This window comes from Nanorana parkeri, unplaced genomic scaffold, assembly GCF_000935625.1.
Source record: "Nanorana parkeri isolate BGI_ZX_2015 unplaced genomic scaffold, ASM93562v1 scaffold1134, whole genome shotgun sequence".
Lineage (NCBI taxonomy): Eukaryota > Metazoa > Chordata > Amphibia > Anura > Dicroglossidae > Nanorana > Nanorana parkeri.
In genome coordinates, this window is record NW_017307402.1 from 430,011 (window position 1) to 448,284 (window position 18,274).

General features: G+C 43.1%; 1 protein-coding gene across 1 annotated transcript in view; it reads right to left on the bottom strand.

Moving 5' to 3' along the window:
• Window positions 1–1,585: 1,585 nt before the first annotated feature.
• STX18 (syntaxin 18) overlaps window positions 1,586–18,274 on the bottom strand; it is a 122,673-nt gene continuing 105,984 nt past the window's right edge. Inside the window, exons 10-11 of the mRNA XM_018568068.1 lie at window positions 12,479–12,559; window positions 1,586–1,959 (exon numbers count right to left, since the gene is read on the bottom strand). Of these exons, the coding sequence (XP_018423570.1) occupies window positions 1,864–1,959; window positions 12,479–12,559 (177 nt within the window). The 3' untranslated portion in view covers window positions 1,586–1,863. The remainder of the gene's footprint in view (window positions 1,960–12,478; window positions 12,560–18,274) is intronic.

Consider the following 18,274-nt stretch of genomic DNA (forward strand, 5'->3'; position numbering starts at 1 on the left):
TTTGGCAGTTTATCGAAGTCTATCGGGGCCAAATTGTTCGAAATCAACCGAAAAATAGCTTATGTTTGAGCTACAAGCTACAGGCGACATTGAGCTGCAAGATGTGAACATCTCCATTGAAATGCATTGGAAGAGTTACATTGAGCTTCATATTTGAGTGATTTTAGAGCGGAAATCACAAGCGATTTTAAAGTGAAAAGCATGCTACAAATCGCTGAGTGTGAATGGGGACTAAGCTGGCTATCCAGCTGACAAGATGGTGCCATGGTATCAACAGCTGTAAATCATTAGCATAGTTCAGGTTTAAAATGATGGGCATAAAAATGTGCAAATATAAAATGCTTCATCGATTCAGTTTGCTCTTTAAAGTGTTGGCAAGGACGTCTACTAATGCTGCTTTAAATTAAGATATTCATCATTCCCACAAGGCTGGAACACACTCATTACTTTTTAACATCATTTTAAAAGTCCCATTCAAACCAATTGCTTTCCTAAATCATTCCTATTAACTTGATATCAAAACGTTCCCGGATTTTCCTTGTCGGTACACTGAACGATGTCTACAGGTTTTCACAGTGAAGATGATTGATCCTACACGTTCTAGCATCCATTTTACTATGCTGTCCAATACAAGTTAAACACAGCATGAGAACTGCTATTTATTTAGTACAAATTAGCCAATAAGCAGACCTTTTTTTCACCCTGCTCACTCTTTGAACTGAAAGATGAAATTTGATTGGTCCTTATGGAGTATCACACAGTGTTTCTGAAACTCATTTCAGAACAGCAATTAAAAAACAGACTTGGCTACAAAAACAGAGCTATAAAGGAATAATGGTGGAAAGTCAAAACTGTGTTATAATGTTTTAAGATTGGGCATTGAAAAAATGTTGAAATTAAGACAACTGAAAAGTACTTTCACTTTGTAATTAGGCATTGTGCACAAATATTTTATTACAGCGTACTTCAGGGTACCTATGAAGGTGAAACAAGCCCAACATTATTCACTTCAATTGCGACATTCAATCCTTCTTTCCCATCTGGAGCTCTGCTGTTACTGTTATCAACTCTGTTAATCCTTTTACAATACTACAGATTAATGGTGTGGCGGAAGGCAACTGCGATGTCACCAGGGGCGGGATATTGGTGTGACATCAGCATTAAGAAATTCAGATTAGCCAGAAACTATTACAGACTTATACTTTACAGGAAAGTGAAAGTTAAAGTATCAATATTACTTTGTGCATCATGTGATGAAGTTGGGTTTTGAAAGCACCAAAAGCAGACAGCCAGGCAAATGAAATCTTGGAAAGGAAGTCATCAATGGCATCCATTGTACTCCTCAAGGATCCATGTGCGGTCAGCTGCCAAACTGCTGAATGTCAGTCCACACATGACCAATGACAAAACATGAGTCATGTGACTGCCTTTGGTAACCTTTATATAAATTAAGTGTCACGATTGTTACTCTAGCTTTCACTTGTCTGCAGAGTACAGGTCGTAATTAATACAAGAGCAGAAGAGGAGGTCACACATAGAGATATTATACGAATGTCACAAATGTAACTCCCACCGTTCGACCTAATTAGGCAAAAAAAAAAGAGTGTCTTGGAGGTTATTGTTCCTTTAACAATTTCAGTGTAGAAGCAGTCAGCGAGTCTGGCTTTTCCCCGTGTAATGCAAACAGCTCAATATCTTCCAGTTAATCACTTGTAGACACTCTTCATGACCTCATTATTGGAAGTGACATTTATTAACATATCCAGACTAATGTGGAGGAAGAAGGACAACGAAGATGTGGCATTTTCTTAATGATTTAACAATGTTCAAATGAAGTTGTAGCTACGAGGCACAGCTCATTTATTAACTATCATACCAGTCCAGGAAGAGTAAAGAGAATGAACACATGACTAGGAAGAAAAGGATCCATACTCTAAAGCCTGCATTGTTCTTTATAGCCTGCAAAGGAAAAAAACAAGAAAAGCTTTAGTAACAGAAATGAGAAGGTCCATCGGTAGCACCGGGCACAGCAGGGGTCACTGACTGGACCAATCACAGGAGCCAGGTAGCTGACCTGCCCATTAAAGTTAATTACAGTGACTAACTTTATTAAGCTTCCTCTATTGTAGGGGCTTTGTCGGTCAAATAGAAAAAAAAGAGATTGGTTAGGGTTAACATCACGGCTACAGGGAGGTTTCACGTCTACTTTCACAGATTACACAGCTCTACACAACCACCAATTACTCAGTCACATCCTGTTAGCCTTTGTTGCTGCCACAGAGCAGCAATACAACACAATCACATGGAACCATGCTATATGTAAATATATGTTTAGAATTGTTCTTAGTTCTCAAATTGGTAAAGCATTATGTATAAATACGTAAACACAGAGGCATACCATAATAATAAGAATCCCTATGTTTGAATCATGCTGCCTGCTTCATCCTGGTTTTGTGCTTGCCAGAACCCCTAGTGAATTTGGAAGATTTTTGTGCTGTACTGCTCATTAATTCCGGCAAGCCATCCTGCCCCAGAGCCTATCCTCCTGCCTCTCTGTTGCATAAGACTGGAACATGGTGCAGGACGATTTGATCATGTGAAGACTTAGGCCTTGTTCACACCAAGCGCGTTCCAGGAGCAGAGCAGTTACAGACCGGATCAAAACTGCGTCCAATGTATTCCAAATGGTATTTTGGGCTCTAGTTCACACCGCAGCGTTCAGTTCCAGAGCATGTAAAAAAACTGCAGCAAGCCCTATTTTACCTGCTCTGGAACGCATCAAAAACGCATGTAAACGCCCTGGAACGCCTCAAAAAATGCTGCACAACCCACTGCACTGCATGTGCAGAAACTCATGGAGATCTGGTCTGCATCTGGTGTGAAGAAGCCCTGCGATCTGCAGATTGTGATGTCGTAAATTGGAAGTTTCAAACACTAAGGGCTTGTTCACACCAATTGCGGTGCGTTTTAGAGCGGTAGTTGCCGGAACGCACCACAGTCACTCACAAGACTCCCCCATGGGTTCTGGGGCGGGATGGGGTGCGGTGGTGCATTGAAGAAAATGGCACCGCAGCCACGCCAGCGCCCACCCCCCCGCTGTCCGTAGTGCGATCAGACACGTGGCACAACATTGCCTACGTTCCATTCCACTGCAAACGCAAAGAAATAGGGCAGACTATTATTTGCATTTACAGTGATACGAACGCAGGCAATGTTGTGCCACGTGTCCGATCGCACTACGGGCAGCAGGGAGGGCGTGGGCATCCAAGAACCCAGGGGGGAGTTTTGTGAGCGATTGCGGTGCGTTCCGGCAGCTACCGCTCTGGAATGCAACGCAATTGGTGTGAACAAGCCCTTAAGGTACACAATGCTTGAACTGAACTCGTGACCAGGCTTTGGAAATTCCAGTATTGACATATTCTAAACAAGCAGTAAATGAGCTTTAAAACAAGCTCACTGATCCATGTAGTCACAAGTATTATGGAGCAATACATCCTCAAAGGTCACAACATATGCTCTCAAATCTCAGCAGCTCAGCTGCCCTGTGCTTAACCTCAGCAGCCTTCCAAATGTCAATACAAACACAGCGTGGGAGCTCTATGGTGGGTAGGGAGGGGAACTGAGCTACTGAGAAAAAGACATGAATGAGCTGCTGTGAAATGTAAGGATGAATTACTCCACAGTGCCTGCAGCTACAGAGGTCACTGAAGTTTATGTAGTGCTTGTTAAGAATATGTAAACACTGGAATGTTCATCAACTGGCTTTAACCCATCTGTGGTCTGGGAACCTTATTAGCTTAGGTGATCAAAACTGCAGTCTTCTGAGACTTATTCAAGAGAAGGTTGAATACAGAAGTGACATTTCTCACTATACATACTAGAACAGAGTAATAAAATGAATACCATTTTACATACATATGCTAAAGAAATTCCCCAAACAGGTACCTTTCTGCCTCCTAATTAAATGTATCCGCCAAATATGGAAAAAAAGAATAAACATCTCACTGTATGGTGATCTGAAGGCAGTGCCTTTGTCCTTTGATGTACTCATCACAAAGGCATTCTGTCTGTTGGATGATTCATTTATTTGACATTTTTAAGTAAAATACAGCAGAAGGAGTGAGACTCCGCTGAGACGAAGAAACAGGACAACTAGATTCACCCATGATGTGACTTAATGAGCTCACACTGTGTTTTCTGTACTTCCCCTCACCTGCAGGGCTAGTGAAGAATGGAATTGAAGAATGCATTGCTCTTTTACCTGCACCATAAATTCGAGATCAAAGCATTGAGTGTCTTTGAGATTCTGATGAACTAATCAGAGAATGAGGCACGGCAGAACTGACATCTCCTCATTTTCTGGGGAAGAGAAGGTAGGTTTTAAGGGAAAGTGATGCTTTTATTCAGCTCCTGGGAAGGTAGAGTGGCCTACATATGCTCCTAAGATATAGAGGCTGGTCATCCATGCAGGCATGATCCAACCACCCTAAGGGCAAACTGTATATGAGGCACTTCCAAACATTAAAGTCTATGGTTGGCTCATGGAAATAAAGAGTAGAGAAGTAGAGAGAAGTAGTTATCACCAGCCTATAAGGAGCAGTAATAGCTACTCAAGTGCCTTTTATTTTGTCCATTCAGAGGGGGGAATTTATCAAAACTGGAGCAGACAAAATCTGGAGCAGCTGCCCATAGCAACTAATCAGCTTCTCTCTCCAGTTTGCTGAGTTAAGATTTGAAAATGAAAGAGAGAAGCTGATTGGTTGCCATAGGCAACTGCTCCAGTTTTGAGAAATTCCCCCCAAACAGCAGCTGCATGTCCTCTGCAGGACACCATAAACTGAGCGACTGTACATCACTTTTCTAAACTAAAGTATCTTTTGTTACACAAATGCTCTGAAACTGCATTGGGCAGGAATGTAAACTCTCACATCTGTTTTACCTTTTGCTTTATCCCTATTTGATGTTACCCACATACCATCTTACAGAGTCCATGGCATTACCTCTTCTACACAGTAGCAGGGGGTAGTGAGGGGAGTGCTACCATCTGAAGGAAGTGAAGACCCCAGGAAATTCTCTGTGAAAACTACTTTTAGGGCTTGTTCACACCAGATGCAGTTGTGATGTAGTCCGTCCAGTTTGGCAGCTGCGTCAAACACATGTCACAATGCTTTCCAATGGGATTTCTGGTGCTCTGTTCACACCAGTGCAGTCCGTTCCAATGCAATCAGAAAAAATCCTGCTTGTCACGTTTTAGCTGTGTCTGATCGCAACTGAACGCATCAAAACTCACGCAAACGCACTGGAACGTACTGGACTGCACCTGAAAGCCCATTTTAAGCTAAAAAAAAAAAAAGCGTCAAGATCTATGTAATAAAGCAAAGCATTGCAGCTACACAGAAGCACGCAGTTCTGATGCAGTTATGGTGTCCACCAGCCCTTATCCTTTGGCAGGAACTGGGGTCTAATAGGGTAGAGTAGGACAAGCCTAATTCTCCTTTTTCCCAGCTCTTTGATCAGCTACATGTTGCTACCAGTTTTCCTGAATGCAGCTGTCAATCAAATGAGAAAGCAGAACACAACAGGACTGTTCTGTGTATTGATGTATTGATGTGCTCTTTAGAAGCATAATGACATACTAAGAGGAAGGCATGGAAAGCCTACAGCTGTACAACCAACAGAGAGCAAACCAAAGGTCATAGAATATCCCAGGTCTGGCACTATGCCCCAACAGCAGCTGGGATCACTATCATGAAATCTACAAGATAAACAGATTTGCAGGTATGCATGAACCATTTTTAACCTGTTTGTACAAAAAAAACAACACTTTAATTTTGCTTTAAGAAGAGCAACAGGCAGAAAAAAAAACCAAAAACTTACTCTTGCAGCGGGGTTACCCCAGTACTGCAAGGGTTAACGGCTCATTTTGTAAAGGGGCTCCAATAAAGCTATATTACTTATCTGATCCTTGGTCCCGTTGCAGTTGGCACTCACCTCCCCCCCTCCTCTGCTCCGGCTGCGTGATGTCCCTCGGTGTCCTCATGTCTAGCGCAGGTCAATGGACCTGTATAAGACATGACGACGACAGCGGCGTCATGACATCCGGAGTGTCAGACTACTGGAGCTCAGTGAAGAAGAGGCCGCAGGGACCAGTCTATCAGTCTGGAAGAATTGAGGATCAGGTGAGGAAAACTGCTTTATTTCAGCCCCCTAGACAAAGTGAACACTTAACCCTTGCAGTGCGGAGGTAGCCCCACTGCAAGGGTAAGTTTTTAGTTTTCCCTGACTCCTTCTTTAAAGATTTCTCCCCTTGCCGTGCCCTGAACTAGCTCTACTACTAGCCCATATAAATGACAGCTAAGCTCCACAGGAGGAAATCGAGAGTACTGCAGGATGCGCATGGCAATGTTGCTTTCTCAGCTTCTGCTGGTCTAAAGCTGGATATGCCTCATACCGACACTGAGGTGCTGAGCACAAGGCCTCTGACAATGATGAAGCTATTTTATCACACTGGGGATCACAAGCATATTGCTGTACATCCAGAGTTCTCATTGCCGGAGACAGCTGTCAAGTTTACCATTCACTCATCCATCACACTGAATTCCCCAGCTCCATTCTTTCATATATATCAAGACGGAGCCTATGGCAACAAATTAAAAAAAATTATTTAAATCATATATTATCTGCAGCGTTACCTTTTCCTAGATAGTATATTATTAAACTGGCAAGAAAAGGCTTAAAACCCAATCTGAACAATGCGGAGCAGTATGATAGGTCAACCATCCATCCCATTATGCTGAAAAGATTTGGCATGACCTAGAGGAGAACTGGAAATCCATCAGCGATAACTAAACTGCTATTATACCCAGACAGGCAGACATGCAGGACCTACAAGATGGGAGTAAATGGGAAAGGGAGCAAGGCCTCAGGGAGAAGATGTCAATGTAGATCAGACTGATACCAACTGTTAGCTATGCGATAGGCCTGTGTGTGTATATGTGTGTGCGTGCATATGTATGTGTATATCTATCTATCTATATATTGGAAAGTCTAGAGGTGCATGAGTGGGCATTACAGTGCGTGGACATCTCGACTAGCAAACTAGCCCGTTAACTGGGAGTAAAGCTTTGCTCTTATTCTTTTATTAATGTAAAGCTGAATATATTTGCAGGTGATTCTGCATGTGTTTAATTACGGTACATTTATTCATTTTAATATATAGCCTTCCATTACATTTCCATATTCGTTTTATTACCTTCATACATTTATCCATCTTAAAGCTTATAGACATAGGACTCAATCCTAACATCCATTTCAATCATTTTGATGCCCCTTGTCAACTCAAAATGAGATGGGGGGGGTTCCTTTTCCTTTAAATTCTACTTTAGTGTTCCATTTACCGTATATACTCGAGTATAAGCCGAGATTTTCAGCCCATTTTTTGGGGTGAAAAGTGCCCCCCTCGGCTTATACTCGAGTCAGCGCCAGTGCGTCATCTTACTTACCTCGCCGAGCGTCGCGTCACTGCTGCTCCGGTGTGCGGCGCTCCGAGCGGGGTCATCTGGCAGTCTCCGGCCACCTAAATTAGGACCCGGAGACTGCCAGATGACCCCGCTCGGAGCGCCGCACACCGGAGCAGCAGTGACGCGACGCTCGGCGAGGTAAGTAAGATGACGCACTGGCGCTGACTCGAGTATAAGCCGTCCCGAATATAAGCCGAGGGTGGGAAATGAGGCAGCTACTGGTAGATAGATACCAATAAAATTACATGAATATTTATTTAAAAGAAAAATAACCTAGCTCTGCAAGTGGAAAAGGGGGTACAGGGCTACATACAGATCATTTAATACATTCATGTTAGTATAATTGTAAATGTATTGTCTGCACTGTATTAGCAGTATATACTCTATATGTAGTATATACTGCTAATACAGTGCAGACAATACATTTACAATGATCCTCTGCTAACATGAATGGGTTAAATGATCCGTAGTACATGATATGTAGCCCTGTACTAGGGATCATTTAACCCATTCATGTTAGCAGAGGATCATTGTAAATGTATTGTCTGCACTGTATTAGCAGTATATACTCTATATGTAGTATATACTGCTAATACAGTGCAGACAATACATTTACAATGATCCTCTGCTAACATGAATGGGTTAAATGATCCGTAGTACATGATATGTAGCCCTGTACCCCCTTTTCCACTTGCAGAGCTAGGTTATTTTTCTTTTAAATAAATATTCATGTAATTTTATTGGTATCTATCTACCAGTAGCTGCCTCATTTCCCACCCTCGGCTTATATTCGGGACGGCTTATACTCGAGTATATACGGTACCTTTATTTACAGATGATTCTGTATGAAGCAAAACTATTTATCAGGAACGCTGGACAATGCAGTTCTTATGGTTTAAAGTAGAGTTTTTAGAAAGCACTAGCATTTAACAGCCAGACGCATACAGCATCATTCAAAACCTCAGCATTTATCCATGGCTTCTCCTCCTCCTCTGCATATCTCTGTAGGTAAATCTAAGTTGTGCATATAAATGAATCCCGGCATCCCTTGCCATCCTTCCAATAAAAGGACTGTGCGTCTAGGCTCCCAAATATATAATCAGGAGAACCAATAGAAGATCATATAATAGAGATGCTGAGGATCTCAGCGTTTATATAACTTCTATCCTTGCTTTTCCAGGGGCTGAAGTGATTTGACCACTATTTGTTTTCCCTGGAGAACTCATTAGCATCTCATTGGGTTAGAAAAAAAACCCAATGAGAACAGCACATCTGCACATAAATGCTGCATTATCAAGCAAGTAACTATTGCACTGTTGGTTGAATTTGGATTCAATAAAGGATTCCCGCTTAACTAAAACAATATATTGATTCAAATGCTGGAATCAATGTATAACCACCTATTACTTTGGCACCCTTCGCTTAAAAGAGAACTATGAGGTGAGTGCTTTTCACTCACCTCATAGTTCTAGCCGACCTGTGACAATGAGACTGTCACAGGTCGGCTCAGTAGATCGGGAGGTGAGCGAACACATACCGGCGTTCGCTCACTTCTCGATCCTGTCACGGCTCTCTATCATGACAGGGGAGGGGCTGAATTCCCCCGCTCCGATCCGCCAGCGCTGACTGGGCGGAACGGACGGGGCGGGTACAGCTGGCTCTGCCTGTCAGTCACGCAGCTGGGCGGATCCCGGCACAATTGTCGGGATCCGCTTCAGCTACAGCTCGAGGTATATTAAGCCTAGGGTGACGGGAGGACGCTAGTTTGTGTCCTCCCGTTACCCTAAGGAGAACTATGGGGAAAAGCCTTAACCCCATAGTTCTCCTTTAAAATGGGGGCAACAGCAGAGAAAACAGCCAGGTACTAAGATTAATGTTATGTTTGAGATGGGTGGATCATGTTGTTATTATCTAAAACTGTTTGCTAAATCTATGAGGGGGAAACTATAATTTCTTATCTTTACACTCTTTGTAAGAGAACTATGGGTAATCTTTTATTCCCATAATTCTTTTCAGGGTCACGGAAGGACATATACTAACCTCCTCCAGTGACCCAAAACTCAGTATATAGCAAGCTATTGCCCGTTACATACTGAGATCGCCACTGTCGAGATCCACCCGGTTGGCTGATTGACAGTGGGCTCTGCCTATCTAGAGGTAGAGCCAGCTGTGCCAGCCCCCTCCCCTGTCCGATCCTCCAGTCAGCGCTAGAGGATCAGAGAGGTTAGGGGGGAATCCTTGCGGGGAGCGGTGACTGTCAGTCACCACTCTCTGCAGGGAGATGATTGGGAAGTGAGCGATCTACGGGATGTGTTCGCTGACTTCCCGATCAATAGAGCCGAGGTGTGACAGTTTCATTGTCACAGGTCGGCTTGAATTATGGGGATGAGTGTTTTTCACTCACCCCATAATTCTCCTTTAATGCAGTTCTCTGTACCTGCATATATGAATGCTCTATTTTTATAATGATGTACTCTTCTACACCTATTAAATTAAATTGCCAGGTGAAATCAGATTCAATAACTATCATCAAACAATGCTCCCTATATACAAATGTCCAACTTGGGGTCTGTGCAGATGAAGACCTCAGAGTTAGGCTAATAAACAGTGCATAGACATTGTGGTCTGCTTCCCTGAGCATCCATCTCCACCCCCATCTCTTGCATAAGAGTTTGTAAAAATAAAAAGTTACTAACTGACCGGAAGTATTGATTTATTGCTGGTGTGTGGGAGAACAATATGCCCGGTGAGGTTTTTCTGCAATCAGCCGATTCAGTATGTAGGAAAAAGGTGTACAATGTAATAGAGGATCAAATACAATGAAAGCTTTAAAAGCTCGATCCTGAAAGAGAGGGCACCTTAAAGTGTATTTCCACTTTTGCAGCCAATATTTTATATTTGTTATAGGTTTCTCATTCAGCATAACTAAAAAAAATAAACTGTCGCTTGCTCAATTCGGAAAGAAAAGTGGTTTCTTGTTCCGATTTTCCTAGCGGAGGGTGGCAAGAATGTTAACATAATGAACCGTGTCTGTACTGTACTGGCAGATTTCATTATCAGTTGGAAACTAGATTGGTCTTGACAAAGGGTTAAAGATCTAGAAGCATTGTATGTTAATGAGAGGAAGCTCTGTCTGTCTCTATTGTTTCTAAGGGGACAAACATAGTTTCTCGTCACTTGGAAATTGGGAAAGAAGCTTGCAAAGGCTACACAGGCACATCTCAAAGGTAAGAAAAAATAGCCCCTTGCATTTCTCTCAGTGCAGGTTTCATTGAAATACAAAAAGACCCAAACTGGAAGGCAAACACCTTTCTATTGCACTGTGGGATGGCAGAACTTTTCCAAGGCTATATGTTATAGCTAAAGTCAAAGTCTGTGTTCAGAGGTTTCCAAAATATACTCGTTTGCTCAGAACCAGTGAGACCATCCTGTGGTGCCGCTCTTAAACTAAGCCATGCCATTTCTCAAACTATTCCTTATGCAATCCCTTCGAAGCTCCCTGGTCACATCTATGTGAGATCACGTGTGACAATATTCGGTGCACTGTGGTGCCAATTTTTCTTGGCACCCCAATGCATTTAGCCCTTGCACACGTTACATCAATACCATGCATTATGGTGTGACACGAATCTGGAGCAATTCATATGCGGCAGGCAGCCCATTCAAATGGATGGGCTGCACCACATCAATGCATGGTACACCATGCTATAATGTGCTGCAACCCAAGTCTGATGTAGCATGGCACAGGAGTGAACTCAGTACCTGTGCAAAGCGGATGTTGGAGTAAACTAATGGAGGTCAGCCAATAGAAGTGATCAAGAAGCTAAAGCAAAAGTAGGTAAATAGAATTTTCACAACTGCTTTCTAGAGACAGCTAGAGAGCTGTGAGAATAGAGATGGGTCAATAATGTGCTTACAGCACCCTCTATACACAGGTATCATTAGATCGGATAGCAAGAGGAACAGCATGGGTCACTTTAATGGCTTATATTCAATTTCATTATTTTAAAGTGGAACTTCACTCGCTAGATGCACTAGGCATCATTAGACTCCTCCTTTGCTCGTCACATACATTGGCCGAAGGAGGGCGGCATGGCAGTGTATCATCATGGGCTGGCTGCCTGAACCAAAAGAAGACAGTCTGACATTAGAAATGAAGATAGAGGTGTGGGAAACGCATGTGGCAGTGGTGCGGTGGAGCATAGAAGAACAACACTGGACTCGCTGGGCAGATCTAGTGGCGCATCATCAGGGGCTGGTTGCCTAAATCAGCAAGAGACAGCCGGCTCCTAATTACATCATAAAAGAAGATGGCGGCACGGGACCTGGTGTGTGGCAGCAGCATGGTGGATCAAGGAAGAACAATGCTGGATCCTCTGGGTGGGTGAATATGAAGGGGGCAGGCCTAGTGGCACATCATCAGGGGCTTCTGCCAGTAGCAGGAACAGACAGCCGACTCCTGATGATGCCATAAACGAAGATGGCAGTCTAGGACCCAGCGTGTGGATCATAGCAGGACATTGCTAGACTTGCTGGGTGGGGGAGTGAATATGTCAATTGTGCATCGCAAAAGCAGAAAAAAATATGGAGCAAAACAAAAACAAAATGGGGGGGATAAAGTTCCTCTTTAATGACAGGCTTCCTTTAAGCAAAATATAATTTGATGTTTTAAGAGCAGCGCTTTCTACCCACTTAGTCAAGTCTGCCATACTCTACTGTTATTTGTGTGTACAATACAGTTCCAAGAAATCGCTCACAAGTGTCAGCCTAATTGCTGTGAATAGAGGGGCTTAAGTCTTTATTACATGGAGCTTTTTCTCCAGGGCTGTTGTGTGACAAGCTGGAAACATTAATAACACAAAACCACGCACACACGCATAATCCTAACCTAACCCACCCCCTCGTCTTCCAGATATACACACAATTACAGCCAATGTAACTGCAGACAAGAACATTACCTCTCGTATATCTTCATTTCCTTCTTTGATATTTTCTGTGGCGCCCACGACGAGCTGATGGATATTGTCAATCTCTGTTTCCTGGCAGAAGAAAGGAACAGCAGAAAAAGTTAATGGGTGACATTATTTGCTGGGATTCCATATGCCACAAACACAAAGCACAAGCTTGCACCTATTAAACCCTCTCCGGCAATGACAGGCGCTCATTCAAAATACAAACAGAATCATTTCAGTCATTATGGCCACTACTTAACTGTAGAAAATTCTCTATCAGAGCAGCCAGTTCATGATTCTGTCAGAGGCGGATTGACTTGTCTTATTTCCTAAAGGGAATATAAGCGAGTCCCCTTGAAATACGCCAGGTCCAAACCCAATAACAAAAATCTCACATAAGCTTTAATGAAATTTCAAAGGTTGCTTTCCATCTTGTTGTTTAAACCTGCAGCATTTATATAAAAAAAAAAAAATGTGGTAATCCTGCCATGATGGTCCTTGTTCAGGCAGAGAGCTGTGACTTCCATGGTCCTTGTTCAGGCAGAGAGCTGTGACTTCCATGGTCCTTGTTCAGGCAGAGAGCTGTGACTTCCATGGTCCTTGTTCCGGCAGAGTGCTGTGACTTCCATTGTCCTTGTTCAGGCAGAGAGCTGTGACTTCCATGGTCCTTGTTCAGGCAGAGAGCTGTGACCTCCATGGTCCTTGTTCAGGCAGAGAGCTGTGACTTCCATGGTCCTTGTTCAGACAGAGAGCTGTGACTTCCATGCTCCTTGTTCAGGCAGAGAGCTGTGACTTCCATGCTCCTTGTTCAGGCAGAGAGCTGTGACTTCTATGCTCCTTTTCAGGCAGAGAGCTGTGACTTCCATGGTCCTTGTTCAGGCAGAGAGCTGTGACTTCCATTGGCCTTGTTCAGACAGAGAGCTGTGACTTCCAGTTATAGGATGACAACTGTCTTACAATTGTGGCCCTGTGTTGTCACCCTTGCACGTGAGCCCCTGGTGGAAACTATCGTGCAGACATACTTTGTGCAGGCAATAGGCCACCATAGTCTACAGAAACCATGTGCAACTGACGCTGGAGCAAATGCATGTAGAGCGGCTGAAAAGGGCTGGAGATCAGCAGCGATTAGATGCAAATAATAATGAGAAAAAACATATATTTTGAAAACCATATTAAATAAAGAACAAGGCAATTTGATAATAACATAGTGCTTTCAAGATCTTCCAATTAAGGTTAGATCTGCTTTAACTGTACCTGAACTCTGAAGCTAACTAAAGTGTCACCACTCTTTTTTTTTAATCATATGAAGGCATTATACAATGCCTACATATGATATAAGCATCAGGCAGGCATGTGAAAATCACAATACAACTGTAACTAAGTCAGTCAAACACATTGTTCAGCTACATGCTGTCATTTTATGTGTGATATCCTGTGTAGGTAACAGGCCAACAAGAAGGGAACATCATTACTGGTTTCCTTTAACCCCTTCATGACTGAGGCCCTTTTTTCCATTTTTGCACCCATGTTATATTCCACATTTTAGGCCAGAAAATGACGTAAAACCCCCCAACATTATATATTTTCTGAATGCCAAGACCCTATAGAATAAAATGGTGGTAGTTGAAAATTTTTATGTTGCGCAATATTAGCGCAACTCCTTATTAAACCCCAAAATTTAGTGACAAATTTAATTAAATGCCCCAAAACACAACAAATTACCCATTTTTTTAATGAAATATAAAAGATGAGGTTACAACGAGTAAAACGATACCCAACATAAGCTGCTAATTCTATTACTAATGTGAGAATGCATTAAAGCCACATATTTCTATATTGTACAATTATAGGGGCAATCATGTTAGTTCCTTTTATCCAGTGCTGCTGGAGACTTTAATAGAGTAATTATTTAGAATAGCGTCTCTAATAATTTATGATTAGAGCTGACATGTGACACTTCAGCTGTCACACATCGGTTCGATAGATCGAGGACTGAGCGATCACATAACGCTGATCACTCAGTTCCCGATCATCTCCCTGCAGAGAGCTGTGACTGGCAGTCATCATTCCCTCCTCCCCTCTCCAGCACTGACTGGAGGGATGCAGCGGGCACAGCTGGTTTTGCCTCTATAAAAAGGCAGAACCAGCTGTTAATCAGGTGCCGGGGTGGATCCCCCACAATATTGTCGAGATCTTTCCCGGCCACAGCGCTGCTCTGTCGGCATATAGTGGGAAATATGCCACTATATGCTGAGTTTTGGGCCATAGGAGGACATAGTAAATGTCCTTCTGTGACCCTAAAAGAGAACTATGGCCAAAAAATATTGGGCCATAGTTCTCTTTTAAGCATGCGAAATGGGGAAAGGAATCTTTTGAAGTCATCTGTAGCTTATACTGGCAAAATTCATTTTTTCTCTAATGGTGCCCATACACTGCACGATTATCGTACGATAATCGTATGCGATCGGGTTTTCGTACGATAATCGAGCAGTGTGAACGGAGACGTGCAACCGTTTCTACTGTACGGTCGCACGTCTTCTGTCGAACCAGCATGTTCGAAAACCAGCCGGGAATCGTACGATTTTCGGCTGGTTTGAACAGTGCTCGGAAGATAAATGCTGAACGGGCCGGTGTGCGCACGCGCACACTGCCCGTTCAGCATTGCGGTCATCGGAAGCCCGCCCCTCAGGGGGGCGGGCTTGAGATGATCGAGAGTGCGATCTGCCTGTCCAAGATAGGCAGATCGTACGTTTTTTTAATCCCTTTACAACCATCGCAAGACTAAAGTCTTGCGATGGTTGTAGAGTGTATGGCCACCTTAAGCAGCATGTAACAAAGGACTGTTACCGTAATCCAGGGATAGGTGAGCTCATGACTCTGGTATTGTAGGGAGATAAGGGGCAGGAATGCTATCAGGAGGAGCCAGACTGTCCTATATTAATGCAGACGTATTCTTACCTATAGCCCTGAACATTTTTTGACATTCATAGTCTGTGTATGGCACGCTTACTACCAGTAAGGGATTCGTATAAGAGAGCTTCAGATATAAAAGACTTTTAGCTCTGAAAAGCACATAACAACATACCTCCAGCAGAGAGAAATGGTGTGATGCAGTAATTAGCAAAGCAGTTACATGCCAGATGTCCAAATCTGAAACTTCATTCAGGGTAACTCTTCAGCTACCAGATTGTGCTCTGAAGAATCAGTACGGTACTAAAGCTTGCTTGGGTGCTAAAACAGACACTTAGTCTATAGATCTGTTGTATACACCCAACACGTAAAGGCTCAATAAATGCCAATGCTGCTTTGACTGGCTCTGAGCCATGCCAGAATAATGAATATAGTGGTGCGAGTCCTCATTGCTTCTGCAGGTCTTATTATCTACCTCCGGGTGAGCATCATTATGAAACTTTACATGCTGCAGAATAATCACAATTAACCCTGTAACACCGGTACTAATGTTAGTTTCCCCATGTATGATCATATATGATAGAAGGATAACCTCATTTGGGATAGGATTGGACTTACAAGCCTATAGAAATTTCAAGTATGTTAAAGAAGAATGCCAGGTAGTATAAAAAAAAAAAAAAAAAAAAAAAAAAAAAAAAGTGCTCATTTTGTCTAGGGGGCTCAAATAAATCTGTATAACTTACCTGATCCTTGGGCCCGCAGTGGTCAGCACTCACCTCTCTCCCCCTCCGACTATGGAATGTCCCTCATGTCTAATGCCGGTCATTGGACCTGAATAAGATGTGATGACGTCAGTGGTTCTCAGACCGCTGGAACCCAGGGAAGAAGAGGCTGCAGAGATCGGTCTAGCAGGCCGGAAGAAGTCAGCGGGACTGAGGATCAGTTGAGTAATCCAGTAATATTACTGTATTAATATCAGGTGGGTCATTTATTTGAGCCCCCTAGACAAAACGAGCACTTTACCCTAACAGTGCAGGGGCAGCCCCACTGCTGGGGTCAGCTTTTCGTTTGCCCAGAGTTCTTTTTTATTTACAGATGAATTACATTGTTATATAGTAAATAAGATTGAAAAAAAGACACAGGTCCAACGTGTGTGCACGATTTTACAAGCATAGTTCACTTTGCTGTAAGAGGGTTAAAAATAAAATCCCTTCCTGACCCCATAGTGCTGATCAGATAGATGCCTGGATCAATCTATCGATTTAAGAATTGCCATAGCCCTGTCTATTAGGCCAGGTTCACACCTGGGTGATCCGTGACTGTGCGGCAATCTTGCATGAAAGCGTGCGGTCACGGAATCACACACCACTGTCGATCACGCTGGCGGTACCATTATTTTCTAAAGGCGCCCCAGGCAGATTTCCCACCGCAATACCACCTGTGCAATCGCGCACGATCGAGGTTTAAAAAGAGAGTGTCGCTACATCTGCCGCACAGATGTAAGCCCATTGAAATCAATGGGGCCGCGCGACAACCGCTGTGTGCGCTCTTTATCGCCAAAGTCTGCACCAGCCCTTATGCTAACTGAGGAAGATATCTTAAACTTTCAGCTACTACTACATGCAGGGGAAGAGAATTTCAGATTTTTACTGCACCAACAGTAAAGAACCCTTTTCTCAGTTTAAGATTAAACCTTTTCGTCCAATCCTAAATCGTGGCCTTCTTAAGGGACCTCAGCGTGCCTCTTTTTTAGACTACATTAATATAATCTTTATAACGCTTCCTCATAGACGACACACATGCACAGGTTGGGATGGGTGGACCTGTGTCTTTTTCCAGCCTTATCTACAATGCAACTCTGTCATTAATGTCTATCAAAGGCCAATGTTTTCATTGCAGAAAATTTTTAATAACACAGTTGAGACGATATAAGCAGAATGAGTTCTGCAGCACTGAGACGGCATTGCACACGAGTGACTGAGATATATGAACAATATGGGCTGAGGCACATTAGCACTGAATCAAAGTGTCCCTGGAAAGCAGTTTAAAATGTTGCCAGTTGTGCTTCATAGGCTTCCAGCTGAGACGATCAGTGTTGTTCTCCAACACGGACCACAACTGCATCAATTATGTGCAGATCCAATTAAAATTGTGATCCAGATTTAGGAGTATTTTCTTTTAGTGGCTTAATATGGGCGTTTGCTGACTTTCCTATTCAATCCAAATCACAGCTAAACATTAAAGTAAACCACAGGGAAGTGTAACAAGTTTGCTTTACAGGAGGTACTTTAAAAAGCCTTTACTTAACCCCGCCCACAGCATGTGACAGTGCCCGATGATTGGCTGCTGTGGGGAAGCGGGGGAGTAAAACGTGCTCCCGCATACAGTAATTTGGCAGGCCGATAGGGGCTGTAGAGGAGTGAGGAAGATAAGGTAAAGGTAAAATACTAATTACTGCTCCCAATACATTTTAATTCATTCTAGCTTCCAGTATCCCAACATTTATTGAATATATTTCAACATATAACTTTCTTTCCAGTCAACAAAAAGAGAACTTTAAAACAAAATCCCCCACAATGCTTAAAGTGATATTAAAGCTGTTGTTTTGGGGGGGGAGTTTCACAGTTACTTAACAAGCTTCTTTTTTTGAATTGCCCCATTTCATTAATTTCCTTCCGGTTGCGGCCAGCCCCTCCTGTTTATGGGCGTCTTCGTTGCCTAGCAGGTTGCCAAGGAGACAACCGTGTATGCGCACTCCCAGCTAGGAACTGAGCCGAGATGTGTGCGTCCACTGAAACACACAGCGCACCACAAGCCACACCCCTGCTCCCGCCTCTTCCCTCCTTTACAGCAATTTGACAGGCAGGTGTAGCATTCTATCGCTCTCATTGG